Source organism: Acanthopagrus latus, chromosome 2 (assembly GCF_904848185.1).
Source record: "Acanthopagrus latus isolate v.2019 chromosome 2, fAcaLat1.1, whole genome shotgun sequence".
NCBI lineage: Eukaryota > Metazoa > Chordata > Actinopteri > Spariformes > Sparidae > Acanthopagrus > Acanthopagrus latus.
Genome location: NC_051040.1, coordinates 3,096,484 through 3,115,109, shown reverse-complemented (window position 1 = coordinate 3,115,109; position 18,626 = coordinate 3,096,484). Strand labels below are relative to the sequence as shown.

Sequence of the window (18,626 nt, the reverse complement as noted above, 5' to 3'; positions counted from 1 at the left end):
CATATTGGTTTATATTACTGTGTAGGTGAGACTATAATGTCTCCAGCCACCTCCTCCAGTCTTCATTAATCTCCCCTTCCTTAAGGCAGTGGTTACTGTCTGTGGCTCAGATGCATTGATTGACCGTATTGCTGTTTCAGCCAAACACTAATGATGGGCCTCCACAGTGATTTATCTGCCTCTTCTCTGTTGTCACCAGACTCATTAGGACTGGAAAGAGGCATTTATCACCAGTGTTGCAACCTCTACTAATGGTTATAAGATCCAGAGCTGGTAGCTGGGTGGAGTCGAACCCTGACGTTTTATTTTTTGTTTTGTAACTGAACATGTATCTCACTATAAGACCGACTTCTCTGCTCTGTGGTAGCATCTTTTACTGCTGATGTCACTTTCAAGTATATCCAAGCCCAAAAGACCTGGGGCCAAGTCGAAAATTAGCATAACATGAAACAAACAGACGGCTCAAACACTGCAGAGCCCAAATATCAGAAATGTTTAATTCACCAAGGTACCAGAGTTAATGTGGTGAATTAAATAATTTGGATATTGGAGCCCTGCAGTGTGTGTCTGTGTCGTCTATTTGTTTCATGGTGATTATATTTTTGTCCTTTGCTCTCATTAAAATGCTGTGACATCAGATATAAAAGTATAAATAAAGCTATTAGGTTACACAATAAACACACTGTGCCTCAGGATAAGATGTGCTGTTTTCTTCCATCCTAACCAGTTTGATTTGCTTGAAAAAGCATTTGTATGTGACTGCAGGGCTGGTAAAACAATGTTATGTTAAAGTTATCATTTTTTCTATCAAATGTATACTGAAGAAAACCTATTCAATCGATGATTATGTGATATTTGAGGGGATCTATTCCAAACAGACATGTGTTCTTACATCTAGAGGACAGTATTTGTCTGTCAGGACATCACTGCAGCTCTACAGTATCACATTATTATCTTGTGTTGTCAAAAATTGCAGCCTCCTGAGTTTTGGTTACTGCAATTATCAGTGTTTTTACTGTCCTGCTGACTTTGCACCATGTAGTAATGTACATATAGATATCCATTTTGGCATTTTATCCTGCTGTCCTTGCACTGTTGGTAGGAGAGAGTTGTGTTGTGTTGAAGTTGTGTGTCGGTGCAGAGGCTGTGTGTGAACTTGGCTCTTCTTGGTGTGTTCCTGGGCGGGTCCTGCTCCACTTCAAACACTCCTGCTGTGAAAGACTTTATTAATACTGCAGATCGTGAGCTCGGCAGCGTGACTCATGTCCTCTAACTTATGACCCGCCCAGATCGCCCTCTCGCTCAGCACACCCACCCGCCGTCCCCTTCTGGTCTTCACATTCCCTGCATCTTCTTACTGCTTTGTTCGTAACTTCCCTCGGTGTTTTTGTTTTTGTTCTTTTCTTTTCGACAGTAACTGGGCCGAGCCGGGTGCAGTGTTTTGTAGAAAAACAAGAAGAGAAGGCTATGGCAGACTTTTAACAGGCCAAATGCCCCACCGCTCCTGTTGCCCCCCGTGGTCAGCTGCCCAGCAGGGCCTGGACTGCTTATAGCGCACTGATCAGTAGCAGACGAGCTTCTGTTTGACAACTGGGAGTGTCTCCTTTGATTCCCACCGACAAAGCAGCAATGTCGAGAGCGAGACTGTTCAGACCCGCGTTAAAGTAGTGAGCTGTGTTTCAGATAGTTTGGAAATCTGTGTTGTTCCTGGTTTCTGCAAGTTTTTTTGTCTGTCAGCCACATTAGCATCGTTGACAGGAAATTGCCAGTTATTATGATAATTGATTAATGGCTTCTGTCATTTTGCTGGTTCCAGCTTCTTGAATACGAGGATTTGGTGCTTTTCTTTGTCATTTATGACAGTACATGAAGAGTCTTTGTGTTTTGGACTGTTGTTTGGACAGGAAGGAATTTGAAGACTTGAAAAAGTTGTACGAATGTACCTAAAAATCTTAAAGGTGGTTCAATCTGTTTTATTCAAATGTCCCAGAATACCCAGAAAAAGAAATTTGCCATCATTTCATTTAATCACTTTTATTTGTCCTTTTCCTCTTTGTTCAGTCTGATACATGTCCAGTATTTTGTCTCCCTTGTTAACATTCAGGGAAAAGAGTAAAAGGAAATATTTTTCATGCTGCTGCTTTGGTTGGGACCACCATGGATCCCAGTCCTGTTGCTGTCATCACATATCAAGTTCTCCTTGAAAAAAAAAATGTCACCAGGAAGCCTGAGAAAAGTTCTCAGATGCGTCCTCTCTGTGTCCCACTCTGATATTTATTATTTAAATTAAACAGTCCAGAACATGCATCAGTTTTATGGCAGTAGGTGAGCTGTCAGCAGCTGTATTCAGTATTTTGTATACGACGCAGAGTGATACCTGAGCTGTGACAGTTACCGTGTGGTCGAGACGGCGACAGAAGACAGATTTAAGATGCTACTCTCATGTTGTCCCCTCGGCTGATCGTGTTGTGTCCATTAGTCAGTGTTGGAGCAGGAGCACTTGTCCTGTCATTTATAACAGGAGACCAGCAGTGAGCCTATTGTTGAGCCCTCTGATGACCTTCAGCTAAAGGTCACTGCTGCTTTAATTCCAGTACGTCGCCAAATGCTCAGTGGGCTGAAATAAGCCAGCTGGGCGTGATTTATTTGCTGAATTAAACACACACACAACCAGAAAGTATTTTTATCGTGCTCGTGTGAGTTTTGGAAACAAGGACTCGATAGTTGAGTTTGGTTGCTGCTTTACAAGCTCAGTTGGGTTTAAATAGTTTTATTCTTTCTCAGTTGGTGTTTGCATTTCATAGGAAACCACACCCAGCCTCCCCGCCAGGCTTATTATTAATGATATTTTTAAATTCTGTTTGGGCCAAGTGTATTTTTACATGCAGATATTTGTCATTTAGAGTTGCAACGTCACCGTAATCATACAGTGTACATTTGCTAATCCATAGTATTGAATACTGCTATATTAGTGATTATTTAGTGTTTATATCAATTTTCATGTCTGTCAGGACACATTTTGTACGATTTATGATGAAAAATACTTCTGTTTTCGATTCTTTAAGGCTCCCTATTTGTTCTTGATAAATGTGTAATGCTGTGAGGTTTTCTGAGATCGTGCCATGGAAATCAAAAATGGAGACAGTAATTTGTCATTTTCGGAAGTTGCTGTCTCTGCCTGTCTGCATGCTTGTGTGCAAACACGTGCGCTATGTTTTACATACGCCACTTGCAAGTTTCACATTTGCATTTTTTTCCCGCAGTCTTTCCTGCTAACTCTCACCTCTGTCCTGCTTCCTCCCTGCAGGTCTGATGCTAGGCTGCAGCTGCCTCAGCCGCCATCATGTTCACCAAAAAGAAGAAGTCTCGCATCCAGATCTCCGCTCCGTCTAACTTTGAGCATCGTGTACACACTGACTTTGACGAGCAGGAGCAGAAGTTTGTCGGGTTGCCACGGCAATGGCAGTCGCTCATCGAAGACACGGCGAAAAGGCCCAAACCCTTCATCGATGTGACTGTCATCACTACTGTAGAGCCGCGCAAGGTGTGATAAGCTCAAATGACAAGCAAGCTGTTGGCTGAGGAAAATGATCTTAAACTTGAGTTGAATTGACTAAATTTTAACCTTAGATACTGATGTTGAAAGAAACTTAGGAATTTTAAAGCCACATGTTGGCCAGTGCTGTGATTCTGTCTCTGGGTACAATTAAACTGACATTGAATAGATATTTTGAGGTAAGACCGAACCAATTAAATAGCATAAAAGTACCCATATATTCACAAACACATGGTGATTAATTCTCACCAGCTTTGAATGTTTGGGCCCCTTTTTCAGCTGTCCATTAATTTTATTTTCTTTCCAAATTTCCAGACAATCGTACGTGGCAGCAAGCTTGGAGCGGACGGCTCTCTGACATGGCTGCTGGATGAGTTCGACACTATGTCTGTGACTCGCTCCAACTCCCTGCGACGAGGCAGCCCTCCCACCCAGCCTCGCAAGGACTCTACCTCTTCACTTGGAGGAGGGCAGGAGAACGGAGATCCTCACCACAGACACTACTCGCATTCAGACCGGTAAGGATTGAAACTGCGGCGCCAGGTAGAATGATAGCACAGATTTTGTCTCCATCTCTGCTGATGTTAGCAACTCTCTCCCCCTTTCAGAGACCGGCCCAGACCAGACCACCAGGGTGGAGGTGACCCCCGCCAGAGTCAGCGTACGGTCCGTCCTCAGTGGGACGAGGGAGGCCACGCTCGGCCGCAACAGCAGCCCCGAGGCCAGGAGCCCAGTAGGGCCCACAGAGACAGGCCTGGCTCCGGCCCTCCTCCTCCCCCCCACAGAGACAGAGAGCATCGTGACCGGGACCAGGTAAGGACTGAAATGAACGCTGGACCCAGAACGTAATCTTCATATTATGAATACATTTGAATAGGAAATAATAGGTCTTAAAAACATGCATTTTGGCACATCAGATATCTTCAAATGGATATTTTAATTTGACACTGCAGCCGGAACTACACCGTGTAGTGTTTCTTCTCTGGCCAGCTTGATTTTATCCAGATTTCCTCTATCCGTTTTCCTTGCATGCTTCTCAATAATCCCTCTATCTGACCTAAATCCTGCTTTTCTTCAGGAGCAGGGCGTTCACAGGGATCAACACAGTGACCACAGGCCAAAGTCCAGTTACATGGTGCGGGACGGCAGCCCTCAGTCTCCCAGGGACAAGAGGCCTCTCTCTGGGCCCAACATCCGCACCCCAAACCTGCCAGTTTCGGAGGGGGTGATGAAGACCGCCCAGCAGACAACACGGCCATTTAACACCTACCCAAGGACGGACAGTGAGGGCGGACGCAGTCCCACAGGACAGGTAGGAACCACAGGCAGCTGTTTGCAGCCAGGACAAGCACAAGGAGAGACGGCAGCCCTGAGGGAAGTTATTGACTGAGAGAAAAGGGCAGGCAGGTGCATATTGAGCCACTGGCTGATGGATGATGGCTCCCAACACCTCGCTGTTTCTTTCTCCAAGTCAGATTTAGCAGCTTCTGTCCTGCTTGACTCTCCTGAAAGTAGTTAGTGATGCTTCTGTGATAACAGCAAGCTCAAGTTCAGACTGAACAACTTTGATCCAAGTGCTTACAGAATTATGTAATAACTTAAATACTCTTAATACTCTCAATGTATTTTTTTGCATTAATTTGATGAGGTACTAGTTTTACCATCTTATTTAATTTGTACGAGAAGTCATACTTGGTGTATGTTGAGTTTATGGACTTTCTCCTCTCTTTTTTCTTCAAGCCGGTTCGACACCATGAATCGTCCCCTCAAAACGGCCCCTCTGGCGGCTCTGCCCGAGGTTCCTCTGGCTCCAAGCCCCCTATAAGCCACCCGCACCCTCATCACACTTCCCACCCGAGCCTGACCCCTGAGGCCTCCCAGCACCCACACACGCCTCACCCCAGCGTTCCAGCCCCCCGGCCCCCAGTGCCCTCCGGGCCCCCAGCATCAGGTGCTCCACCTCAGGGCCGCTCACCGCAGAGAGAACCACAGAGAGTTTCCCATGAGCAGTTCAGAGCGGCGCTACAGATGGTGGTGGATCCTGGTGACCCACGGACCTACCTGGACCACTACATTAAGATCGGGGAAGGGTCCACCGGGATCGTGTGTATCGCTACAGTGAAGACCACGGGGAAACTGGTCGCTGTGAAGAAAATGGACCTGAGGAAACAACAGCGCAGAGAACTCCTCTTCAACGAGGTCAGAGGTCATGATGTGGTGAACGATGTGATTGAACATAAGAATCTTATAGAGCAAGTCAGAACTGCTGTTCAGGAATGAGAGGTTCAACTGTCATGTAGGTGGCAGAGCACACAGCTCCGTTTCACACTTTAGTTGCTAACAACCACTTAAACTCTTGTTATGAGTAATCATGCAACACTTCATTGTGTCTGACAGTGTTAATGGTGGTTGATCGCTGTAGTGTCGACCTCACAGATACACAACAGTCTCTCTTTCTCCTCGACTTTCTTTTCAGTCTAATGAGTAAAGTAACTATAGCCTGTTTGTGTCCGTTGTGACTGTAGGTGGTGATCATGCGAGACTATCACCATGAGAACGTGGTGGAGATGTACAACAGCTACCTGGTGGGAGACGAGCTGTGGGTCGTCATGGAGTTCCTGGAGGGAGGAGCTCTCACTGACATCGTGACGCACACCAGGTGAGGAATTAATATTTTCATGTGATTTCAGCCTTTTTTTTTCTTATCTAATTGTTTTTATGACTCTGAATCCTGCTTTAAATGTCCCATCATGACTCTTTTCTTCCACAAGAGGGCAGTGTTTCCCATGTCCTCTGCACATGTATACCACCATGGCCTATACCGTTTCAAGGTTCTTCACAACATCGCATCATTAACTGATTCTTATGATAGCTTTACAGTTTATTCTGGCCTGTTTGTGGGAGCTACACATCGTCAGCAGGGCTTAAGAAATAATAACCAGAATAACACATCACTAATATAACTGCAACACCAGAGGAGGTGAAGCCTGAACTGACATGTCATGTCCGCTTCTCTCTCCAGGATGAACGAAGAGCAGATTGCCACCGTGTGTCTGTCTGTCCTGAAGGCGCTGTCTGTCCTCCACACGCAGGGTGTGATCCACAGAGACATCAAGAGCGACTCCATCCTCCTCACTCATGATGGACGGGTATGTCCCAAATACATCGCACTGCTTTTTTCACCATAGCCATCACAAAAAACATGTACTGTTGTCAGTGGCGAGAGACAAATAATGTTTTAATCCTGTGTGAATTGTGCTATGAATTACACATATGATGTTTGTTGTTTTAAAAAGAAAGAAATGGACCTGAACAGTGTTTTTCATCATTAACTCTCCTTTCACATCACTGAAGCTGTCATTACAGCCAGACTTGTGATTTTCATCTTTTATGATGTCTGCTGTGCTGAGGTGACGGTAGTGTTGGTGCTGGTGACATTTATTGCTGGAGACAATTTAGTTCACTGAGCTGTTTTACACAAAACTAAATGGAACTTTACTATCTGTACAACAAACTGGGACTTTCTTGACTTGCATGATAATCTTTTAAACTGACAAACACTATATGTGTAATTCATGGCATGAGATAAAAAAGTATTTATCTCTGTTCTTTATCTCTCTGAGTGGGATTTCACCTCAGTGTAACACCAGAAAAGACAGCTGCATCATTCTCTCTGACAGAGAGTGCAGTGTGTTAGGGAGTGGCATTAAACAAACTATTTTTCCTTCCTCTTTAAAATATCGAAGGAGTGCAGAAAATGTCTTTGTGCGCCGGCCGCTCACACGACAGAAGAGACGAGTGCTCGTGATTAATGCAGTTGGCTTTTCAAATTAGTAGCAGCACACATCTGCCTTTATATGTCAAACCACAACACTGTGACCGCTGCAGCATTTTATCAGCATTGAACTTAATGGGCCGTTTTCACAACAGACAGCTCAACCAGTCATGGCAGAGCTGACACACATGTTGCAGATTATATGAATCATTGATATGTTCCAGTGGGTCTGTGATGGCTCATTAGCAGTCATTGATGTTACGTCTGCTGTGCTAAGACCTCTGGTTTGCACGTGACGGACGGAGAGGTTTGTCTCACAGGATGCACAAACTCAGCACGGCGCTGCAGCCACTGGCAGAACTTGACCTAATTATACAGGAATAAAGGAACAGGATCGTCAGAAAGAGGAACTAAAAGTTAACCTCTACTGTAGCGCTGAGGCTGCTGCCATATCACTTCCTGCTTGTTGCCAAGTTTCTGCCTTCTACAGAAAATGAAACCAAGAGGGTTTTAAAGCAAGATCATGGAAAAATGAAAAAATGAATAGTCACCACAATGTCCCCGACAGATGAGTCTACGTCTCTGTGTAGTCATGCGGTTCTGCTGTGCTGATGTTTCAGTTGCACATAAACCATGCATTTCACAAGTCTGAGAAGTTATGCAAGCTTTCTGCTGAACCTCACCGGTGCTCTGATGTAGCTTGTGAGTTTGTCCACATTGTGCAGATAATTTAGATGCATATTTTGTGAACAATTGGGTAAAATCAGAGAATCAAATTGTGGACATTTCAGCCCCCATCCTGCTACTGATTCACTCAGATTCTGTTAATCAGTAAGTGCAGACCGAGATCACAGACGTGATGTTGAGCCATAACATTTAATAGTTGTTTGGTAGTAACCGTTGTCACCCAGTTGGTGTTGTGCTGGAAGCCGGCTGGCCATTTCTAAGCTAACATTAGATACTGTTGCCTCTCACTGAGGCGCTTCAGAACGTGCATTAAGTCACATAACTGTTGTAGAAAATCTGTCACAAAAAGGTCCTTTACAAAAAATCCACAGTCCAGCAGCTTTAAACAACTTAACAAATCATGCACAGGCTTGTGTGGGCGACAGTGAGAGACGTATGGCCAATAAAAAAGTGATTAATATAGAACTTGTTACATAAATGACATCAGGCTCTAGTTTGTTTGTTATTTCACTCACTTTTCTCTTTAATCATCGAGTTAAACTCTGGGCCTGTTTTTTGTTTTTTGTTTTTTTTGCTGAGTCTCTCATTCTGATGTCAACATAGACTTTATATGCAAGTCATAACGTCTTGCTAACAATCAAACCGCAGCGTAGATGATGACAGCTGAGGAGTGTTTGTGGTCTGATCGCTTTATGAGCTGTGGTTTCACCCATCGCCTCGCCTCGGCCTCCAGCAGCAGCAGCATGCATGACCAGGCAGGTCTCGACAGCGGCGCTGAGGTGCTGCTTCTGCATTGTTATTCTCTGCAGGGACTGCATCATATAGGTCATTACTCCTGCTAATGAGTTATCAGAGGACGCGTGTGTGTGATCTGTGTCAAATAATCAAAAATGGGATAAAAGTGTCATCTGTGTGCACAAAGCGGTTGGGGTTTCTTAGCATGTCCTTTTGTGTGCATAACAGAGATGCATTTACTTAGAAACACGACATCTCTAATTTTAAGTTGTGAAATTGCGGACTAATTTTATCAGAAGTGTTGGTGTCATTTCAGGAAGACCTCTGATCTCTGGTCACACACACTCACAGAAAGCTTCCTGCTGTGGTGTGTTAGCGCTGGGTTGGGTTGTGTTGGTGCGTGTGACTCTGGCTTGGCAGGGGAAGCAGACTTAACCAAGCCTGAAGTGTTTACCGTCAGTGGGGTGGGTGTGTTTGGTGTGTCTGACTGCACCTGTGTGCAGAGTGATAAATGTGCGAGAGTCTCACTTCTTATAATGTAGGTCAGAGCAGTTCATCTCTGTTCTGGTTGACTTCTGCATCATTGTCATTGCTCCTTTTTATAATAAGACTCTGTATGTAAAGCTCAGTCAGTTAGTGGCAGCCATCATGTTGGAGTCTGTGTATGTGAGTGTTCATACATGTGTGCACCAGTTTTCATAGCTTTGCTTGTTTCGTTTCTCTTTTCCGATCCATCTGAGGCCAACAGTCGGCCTTGTGGGCAACATTAAAGCAGCCTCTCTGTCGAGATACCCAGCCATGCACACACATTCTCAGAAAGAGGGGTGGATGTTAGCCAGGACCCCGACACACATTTCACAGACTCGACCATTGAAGCATAAGATGCAAACTGTGCCTTAGACATTTCCATCCCACTGAACTGAAATATTTCTGATTTAACTTTGCTACATCTGCCTGTAATCAAAAGTGAAATGTGCTGTGTTGAAAAACATTGTGAGTAAACCACTGTACTTCACTGCATCAGGATCAGTTCACAGTTGCCTTGCTAAGCTGTGTAATGTATTTTTATTTCCAGGTTTATTTTCTCACATGTGGTTTGAGATTCTGCTGCAATCATCTTTGAGTTAATGGGTTTCCAGCTGCTACTGAACCCTCCACTCCGTGTGTGTTTGTAGAGTCTTCATGGGGCTCTGAGTGGATCATGGACTCACTACTGTTGAGTTTAATCTGACTTGGCTGCCGTCATGTTTCATACAGTCTCACTTGAGTTATTTTTTTACCTGCTATAGCTGTTGTCGTCCAGTATTTTTGGGATATCGTCTTGCTGTCATCATCATATTCTTCCTTACTAACCGAACACACTGCAGCACATATGTTTTGTTTTTGTTTTGTGTTGTATTTGTTCAGTTTGGGGGGTTTAACCAACCCAACCTTCCACTATTTCTGGTTTCTGCTGTATTTTCGATGTGATTTGTTTGCCATCTCCACCAGCCTTTTGTCCTCTAGGTAATGGATTACAGTCTTGTACCACATGTTACTCAGCATGTCAAGATTAACCACCTCCTGCTTCTCTGTTATGAAATCTGTAACCAGTCATTTCATCACAGCAAAACACAAAGAAACATGATGTAAAAGAGTTCATGATCACTATGTCGTGCACTTTCTGTGATCTTGACATTGATGTTTCATCTTTTCATCTCTCTGTCTGTCTCCAGGTGAAGCTGTCAGACTTTGGTTTCTGTGCTCAGGTGTCTAAGGAAGTGCAAAGAAGGAAGTCTCTGGTTGGAACGCCGTACTGGATGGCACCAGAGCTCATATCCAGACTGCCTTACGGACCAGAGGTGACACTCACACTCTTCCTTCAGGATTTCACTGTTGTTTGATATTTGAACATCTATGCTAGCTCTTCTACCTGTTGACTGTCTCTTCTCACGTCGTCCAGGTGGATATCTGGTCTCTGGGTATCATGGTCATAGAGATGGTGGATGGGGAGCCGCCGTACTTCAACGAGCCGCCGCTCAAAGCCATGAAAATGATCCGAGACAACCTGCCTCCCAAACTGAAGAACCTGCACAAGGTACAACGACAGAGCAGCTTGTCTGAAGCACCATTAGCAGCTGTGGTTACCTTGCGATTAAACATTTAAATCACTCCAACCGCTACACCCATCAACATGTTGACACGCCAGCCGGTGATGACTAAATTATTACATCCGTGCTTATCGTCCAACTCAGTCTTCGTTTAGATCACAGCTACACACCTGTGAAGTCTCACGTGGTTGAGATGCTATCGCAGTGACAAAGTCTGTCCACAGACATCCACACATGGCAAAACACTTAAAACCACGTCTGCGGTCCTTCCGCAACAATAAGTGTCATCGGAACCACATTCTACCGCAACGATACCTACTCACAACCTGAAAACATGACGAGCCGACGCCGTCACGGCTGGTTATCATTAATCGTTTGGTGTAATAATGTGAAACCTTTGTGTCAGCTAGCGGTCGGTCTTGTTTGTAACCACACTGGCTGCGAGGAAAGGTTTGATTATAACATGTGTCATTTTTACTGCAGCAGGTATTTAGACGCCTCGAGGTTTAGAGATATTAAAGCCGCGTCGAGCAGTATGATGAGAAATGTGTGGCATAGAGAGGAGCAGTAACACTCCTGACTCACTGTGACTGGTGGAAGTATTCTCGTCGGACCATTAAACAGTCAGAAGGTAGTTTGAGTGGATTGTCTGAGTTTAAATGTCCTGAAATTCAGTTCGGTGTAGAGTTGCAAAACAAACAGCAAAGAAATGAAAAGAAACACGTTCTCACGAGTCTTTAAAGTTTGGAAAGTGCAAATATTTAACTGTTTAAAAAGTTTACATGTGAAATAAAATGTTTTCATATTTGGAATGAAATGGTCCAACATGAGCACAGTTAAGAAACAGCTGGTAAAAACAGGAAGTGACAACAAACATTGATTGGGTATGAAGGAATTCTGTAACCTTATTTTTTTTAAATAGTTTAGATGTAATAAAATAGGCAATTTTTGGTTTAGGTACCTTGAAAGTGCTTGAATTGAGCCCTGAAAAAAACTGATTACCATTACGAATCCATTTATATCTGATGTGGCATATAAACATTACTGATTACAATTCTGAAGTCAAACCTGAAGTGATACTGAAATGAACAGTTACAGTCGGTGTTTCTGTTTCTGCCTCCAAGTTATTTTCAGTCTGATTCACTGAGCAGGTCCTGATATTGAGTTTATGTTGACGGCAGGGGAGACACTTTATTACTGATGTCTTTATTTCACTGTCAACTCTGGTTCAAAACCACCTGGTTTTCCATTTTCCATGTTGTGCCAAAGAGAATAAAAATGTATTATCTCTTTACAAATCTACAGAGTGGTGACATTAACACCTGACTGACTTTCTCTCCCAGGTCTCCCCTCTGCTCAAGGGCTTCCTGGACAGGATGTTGGTGCGAGACCCGAATCAGAGGGCCACGGCCAGCGAGATCCTCAAACACCCCTTCCTGACGAAGGCGGGTCCGCCGTCCTGCATCGTCCCTCTGATGAGGCAGAACAGGATGAGATGAGACATGTGACAGCGAGGCCTCCGGACAGTCGGAGGGCAGCGTGTGCAGGTTCAGATGGAACAGAATACTCCTGCACACAGAGGAGGGGCCGTCAGAGGTCAGAGGTCACAGACGAGAGGTCGGGGAAAACTCTGACAGCTGTGAGCTGCAGAGTGGAAGCGGGTGTGCAGGAGTATTCTAGTTTTCTTATGTGAATCACTGAACTGTGGGGAGTGTTTCCCCTCAAAGAGGCAATAAGACGGCGTGTGTGTGTGTGTGTACGTGTTTGTCTGCCAACATATGTTGCTGGCACTGTTAATGTCGGTGTTTGATGGCTCATACGTGTGTGTGTGTGTGTGTGTGTGTGAGTGTGTGTGAGTGTGAGAGCTCTCTCTTGAGGAGAGGCGAGCAGAGAAGCCACATCCTGCCCGTCGAGTGATACTTGCCGGTGTGTTTTGATTGAAGGGGCTGACCTGGAAGAAGCTGAAGGAATGTGGCTGTTTTTTTATTTTTCCGTTTGGATCTTACCTGGATTTTAAGAGTGACGGTGGGGTTTTGCACACCAGTCGGATGCTTTGAAGGAGCCGTGAGCCCGTTGGCTGATTTTAGAGACGTTTTAATCTCACTACTCGACATCCTGGAAGCCGAATTTTCTCACTACGAGGACGTCTGATCACAGACGTGGACGGTTTTTCCTCACCACGCCCAGAACTTAACTACTGAGGGAGGAAATCTTTTGACTCTCAAATGAGTCAAACAGACTTTTATTTTGTAGCCATATAAATACTAGCTTCCTGTTGTAAACAAGCAAACATACACTAAGTCAAGAGGTAAACACTGGAGTTGTGTGTTTTTTTTTTTTTTAAACAGATGAATTTTTCTCTTATTTCATTCCTTTTTCCTGTGTAAGTACAATGAACATAGAGAGATATATCAGTTTTGATGTTTTACTATCTCTTATTTTGTGATTGTTTTTATTATTATTATTATTATTATTATGATTTGTTTCCTGGTTTATTTTAGAGAGAGATGTGATGATTTTCAAAGCACTGTCGATGAGAGATAGAAGCTGCACTCCCGGTTGATTCCTGCACGCAGATCACAGACACTAGACATTTTATTTTATTGTTTGTTTGTTTGTTTTTGTTTTTTTTAAAGACCGGACCAGACGGGACCTTTAAATCACTAAACCTCAGTGGTCGAGATGTCAGTCAGGACGAGCAGGAAAGATTTTACAGAAAAGAGAACAAGAGTACCCCGAAAACAGATGAACATCATAAAATCAAACACCAGTTTCTTGTTTTTAGAAGAATCTGCTTTTCCACACCCTCTTTTTAACGTATATCTGCTGATTGAGTTGAACTGATGATTCTTCTGAGGTAGAAAACTAACATTAGCTGCTTTCCAGGCAATCAGAGGTTGTTGTTACTCGGTGGTACACGTCCGCTTCCTTCCTACCGTCATCACTCTGCTTCAACAAACACTCAGCGGCCGCTGCTGACGTGGAGGAGCGCTCGTCGCGTTCTGCTACTGACCCAGTTCTCTGATTGAATCGATTAATGTTTGATTGCCCGGTTAATGCATCCGGCAGAGCGCTCCTGAATCCACTTCATAGTGTGAGGGCGATAAAGGAAAAACTCTCTGCAAGAAAAGTGGCTTTGTTTAGATTTATACCTTCGATGAAAAGTGTTGGTCATGTTCCTAGTGTGTGTGTGTGTGTGTGTGTGTGTGTGTGTGTAAAGATATGGGCTCTGTTATTATTTTAGTGTTTGCGTTTTAGTGGGCGTGAATGTGAAAATGGACCATTAGGTACAAAGATAACAGAAGTACTTAGAGGGCAGGAAACACTCAAATGAAAATCCATTCTGCTCACGATGTCCAAACACACGGGCTTAAGAAAATATCAGACCTGTGTCAGATTGTTCAGCTGAGTTCTCTGAAGTGGCTGAAAGCTGCCGTTAATCACTTTATTGTATCTTGTTTGGAGCACGAGGTGAACGACAGATCGCTCGCTGTAAATAACTTTACATTCACTTTCAAGAAATCACCCACAGAGCGCCTCAACCGTCTAAATGAACCCACGGAGAATTAATTACAGTTCAGTTTGGCCCAGGTCTTGTTATTATCCGCCCACTGGTGCCCTGATGTTCCTCAGGCTGGAACAGGAGGCGTCTTTATCAGCACACATCTGTAGTTTCATGCTGTACCTCGTGGCATTGAACACTCATTTATACAGCAGATGAGATTAAAGATAAAGCCGTTACAAATTTGTCCCTGTGGAGGTGACGCCACACGCAGATGCACACAAACAAAACCTGCAGACACATTCCTCCCTCTGTTTCCAGTCCTTCTATGTCGTCCGGTTCAGCCGCTGCAGAGATCCTCCTCCCATCAGACCAGACCGCTGTCAAGTAGCATTTATTACAGTGAGTCTGGTCGATGGCGTCTTCAGTCAGGGACACAAACTGTAACTGTGCAGACGGAGGAACACACTACGTACATGTACTCTATATACTGCAGCTGCAGGTGTGTGTGTGTTAGAGCTGCAGCCATCAGTTAGTGGCAAATTTTATTTGTAAACTATTTTTAAAAATTTAAAAATTCTGTTCAGTGAAACTGTCAAACGTTTTCTGGTTCCAGCTTCTTAAATGTGAGCATTTGCTGCTCTACTTTTTCTTTTATGACAGTAAGATTCTTCACTTTTAAGCTCTGGGAAATTGTGATGAGCATTTTTCACATTTCTTTGGCTCTTTATTGAAAAACAGTTCAGTTAATGACAAAACCGTCATCGAAGTTGAGGTATAGGTATCGATACTGGTTGCCTGTTATTACCAAGACGTTTGTAAGTTACCCAGCCCTAACTGATGGTGGAAATAATCAATTGATAATCAAAATAATGGTGAGTTGCAGAGCTACGCTGTGCTCCAGCTCTCCTGCTGACAGTGAATGTTCACTTTATGGCTTCTTCATGAGAAAGAGAGTGAACGTTTGTTTTCTATCAGTGTTGATAATTCCTGAGAAGCTCAGCTATCTACAGGTTAGGGTGGCGTTTAATGCTCGTCAGCTGACTCTTTTGATAATCAATCAGTTGGTTGGAGGGAACGTCATCTGATTCCAGCTTCTTAAATGTGAACATGTTGTAGTTTCTCTCTGTGACACTAATCTCAGACATTCATCTGTGACCATTCTAACATTTTAGAAACCGAGCAACTAATCGAGAAAACGATTTACAGTTTAATCGAGCGTGACAGTAATCGTTAGTTTTAACAGCTGCCGTGGTTTGAAGAGGGTGTTCGGGGGGCGTTTGTCGCCATGGTTACCGAGACGATGCTGAGTCTGTTTTGCTGCATTTTTTTTGAACCGCAGTGATGAAACACTTCCTCCTCGGCGACACTCTCTGTAGCCTCACGCCAGAGTCTTGTTTTTTTACAAAGTTGAGCTGCGTAGATTTTTATAAAACACTAGTAACGACGCCGGCGTGCAGAAAATGTAGTTTCCACCTCCGACAAACACGTACGATCAGGTGAACGCTCCCCGGCTGGGCGAAGGTTAATGGTAAACTTTGTCTCTGCCGCTTCTCTTCCTTGACAAACACTCTGGTAGGCGTTTGTACTTTGTCTCTTGGCAGCTCAGCAGATAGTAACATTCTCAGCGGTGTCAGTTTGTGGATCTGTTTGGCGTCAAGAAGTGGGACAAGCCGATAAATGACTCACTGGTTATGAAACGAGTTGTGACGCTTCGTGTTTGTAGCCATTCGCTTATAATCAGAGAAGGAAAAGATCGACTGAAAGACTGAAAGACAATCAGGTAGTTCGAGTAATTTTAGTTTGTGATATTTTAAGATGAGACACTTTGAATTTCCCCTCTTTTTTTTTTTTGTTTTTGTTTTTTCCTTCCTCACAGTCAGAATCTCACATTATGAATATTGATCACACTCGTTCCAGACTGCACATATTGATTCATCACGTACTGCTGTGTTTCTGGTGGTACTTTTTGAGAGGCCCGGCTGGTGGAAATGACCAGCAAACACTTGGATTTGTACATTTGACAGTCTTTGTGCTTCTGATGGGAAGAAAGTAACGTCTGTTGAGTCTTCATCAGAGTTAAAGGCACCTTTACTCAACTGCCGTGAAAAAGTTAGGACCTTTTTTCTGAAGGCTTTCTTGACATTTAGAGAGTCAAATAATAGAATGAGAAGTACTTTTTTGTTAAATACAGAAAGGTTAAGAGTTTCCCAACAGGTCCTGTACGGTTTTTATTTTTACTTGTGCCCGGCTGTCTCTGTGTTGACTCATCCACCCGCTGGTTTCATTTTCTTTTCAGTATCTGAGATAAGAGGTTGATTCTGGGCAAACCCACGTCAGGTTCTTGGAAATCTTCAACTTTTATCTCCAAATCTTTTGACTTCCTAACCGACTTAAATCCTCCACAGACGACGTCTGCTGTCTCTCGTTCTACCCGCCGTCAGGCCGAGAGACACCGAGCGCTCTCTGTGGTTTTATTGTTACGGATCAGCCCACATTTGCATTTCATTATCAATGTGAAAATCCCAAATCTGATCACATGCAGGTGGACTGAGGTTTCTCTTTAGGTCGACTGTAATGGACCAGATTCAACTGCTGTGTGTATGTGTGTGTGTGTGTGTGTGTGTGTGTGTGTGTGTGTGTGTGTGTGTGTGTGTGTGTGTGTGTGTGTGTGCGTCCTGTGTGTGTGTGTGTGTGTGTGTCCTGTGAGGGTGTGTTTGAGTGACTTCATGCCTTAACATTTAAAATCACTACTTGACAGATGATTCTGACTCGACACTACGACTGTTGGAGAAGGTGAAAGGAGTCGGCGCCGCTTCTCATCTCACATGTTTTTAAAAGATTATGTATGTATGTAGTTTTTAATGCCGCGGGCTGTTTGCATCTTCTGGCTGATGAGTTTAAAAGCTCAATAACATTCCTGACAGTTTAGATATCTGAGACCACTTCAGACTTGAGGGGGTTTTTCAGGGGTTTTTTTTATTTTAAAAAATACGGTTCGAGCTCCTCGACGTCTCCTTTCTGAAGGAGGTCCAGGCCCCCGAGGGCATTTTTCAAGAAGCAGGACCGCTGGGATTCATGTCTGTCAGCGCCGCAGAGCTTCCAGAATATTTCTTCATTAGTAGCCAACGAGCAGCTCCGGCGCTGCTCTCCTGGGTTTAGTGCCTTGCTTTAGCGGCATCTTGTCAGACGTTTTTAAAGATTGTCCTGTTTTGTGAGTCGTCTTGCTTCTTTGGGGGAAAAAAACCAAACAAACAAAAATCCCTGCAGGACTCGACAGTGAACGTGTGGTGACGCTGGACCACTACTGACCAACCAGCAGCCTGCTCGATGAAATCTGTGACAGACGAGTTCCTGATGGATCGTTAATGACGTCACTGACGCGCCTCCTCGTGTAAAAGCTCATTCTGTTGACGTGTTTGTGTCAAACGTCAGATTCCAGCGAGCGTTCCTGCACCCTCTTGTTTTTGTAAACTTCACTGTATTGTATTGTAAAAACATAGACTTCACTTTGCAAATTTTACTTTTTTGTTTTTGTTTTTTTTGCAAATACAGATTTTGTAAAAGTCACTCGTGGTGTCTGTTTTCTGTTCTGCTTCTGTTTCAGACGTTCTCACAAAAACATTAAGTAGCAAAACTCATGAATTATCTGATGAATTCATAGGAAAGAGTTTGTTCTCTGTACGGTGGCCTTGTTGGGACATCTCAGCATCTTGACTTGCATCAGTCTGAGCTGCTGCTTCATCTGGAGTGTTTCCTTCACAGTCTGCTGGTGAAGTTGTAAACACAAGCAGCTAATATTGGGATTTATTACTTTAATGATATTCGGGCCACTGATCTGAGATTCAAAGAATAAAGTTATAATATCACAAGAAAAAGACAAATATTTAAAAAAGAGGGAACGTTTGAAGATGATTCATGGATCATATGATGCCACTGTAAGTATGTCAACATGTCACATTTACACTCAGTGTGTTAGAGTTAAACTAACTCATTACAAAACCTGTGACGGCAGCATCGACGCAAAAACCCCCCACAATATCTGACTCAGCTGACGTGTTTCTCTGTCGATGTTTCAGATCAGATTTAAAACAGTCAATTTAAACATGTTATTCTGTTCTTTCCCTGCCTTGTATTCGCTCGGCACCAAAGCAACGATGAAAACTGATCTCTACACCAGAGCTGTTTGGTTCTCGTTTCATCTATACAGCCTTCAAAAACCACCTCTTCCCTCAGCGTACAGTAGATTATCAGAGATTATTTACTCTGTGGCTGCGGAGA

The 18,626-nt window shown here is 43.8% G+C and overlaps 1 protein-coding gene across 2 annotated transcripts in view; it reads left to right on the top strand.

Moving 5' to 3' along the window:
* The window catches only part of pak4 (p21 protein (Cdc42/Rac)-activated kinase 4), a 31,262-nt gene extending 13,347 nt beyond the window's left edge, over nt 1-17,915 (top strand). For both annotated transcript variants that reach the window (XM_037072809.1, XM_037072815.1), the window contains exons 2-11: nt 3,308-3,544; nt 3,872-4,074; nt 4,165-4,369; nt 4,635-4,868; nt 5,297-5,755; nt 6,082-6,215; nt 6,579-6,705; nt 10,469-10,594; nt 10,696-10,830; nt 12,187-17,915. In XM_037072809.1, coding sequence (XP_036928704.1) covers nt 3,344-3,544; nt 3,872-4,074; nt 4,165-4,369; nt 4,635-4,868; nt 5,297-5,755; nt 6,082-6,215; nt 6,579-6,705; nt 10,469-10,594; nt 10,696-10,830; nt 12,187-12,342 — 1,980 coding nt within the window. In that variant the 5' untranslated portion in view covers nt 3,308-3,343 and the 3' untranslated portion in view covers nt 12,343-17,915. The remainder of the gene's footprint in view (nt 1-3,307; nt 3,545-3,871; nt 4,075-4,164; nt 4,370-4,634; nt 4,869-5,296; nt 5,756-6,081; nt 6,216-6,578; nt 6,706-10,468; nt 10,595-10,695; nt 10,831-12,186) is intronic.
* The last annotated feature ends 711 nt before the right edge of the window (nt 17,916-18,626 follow it).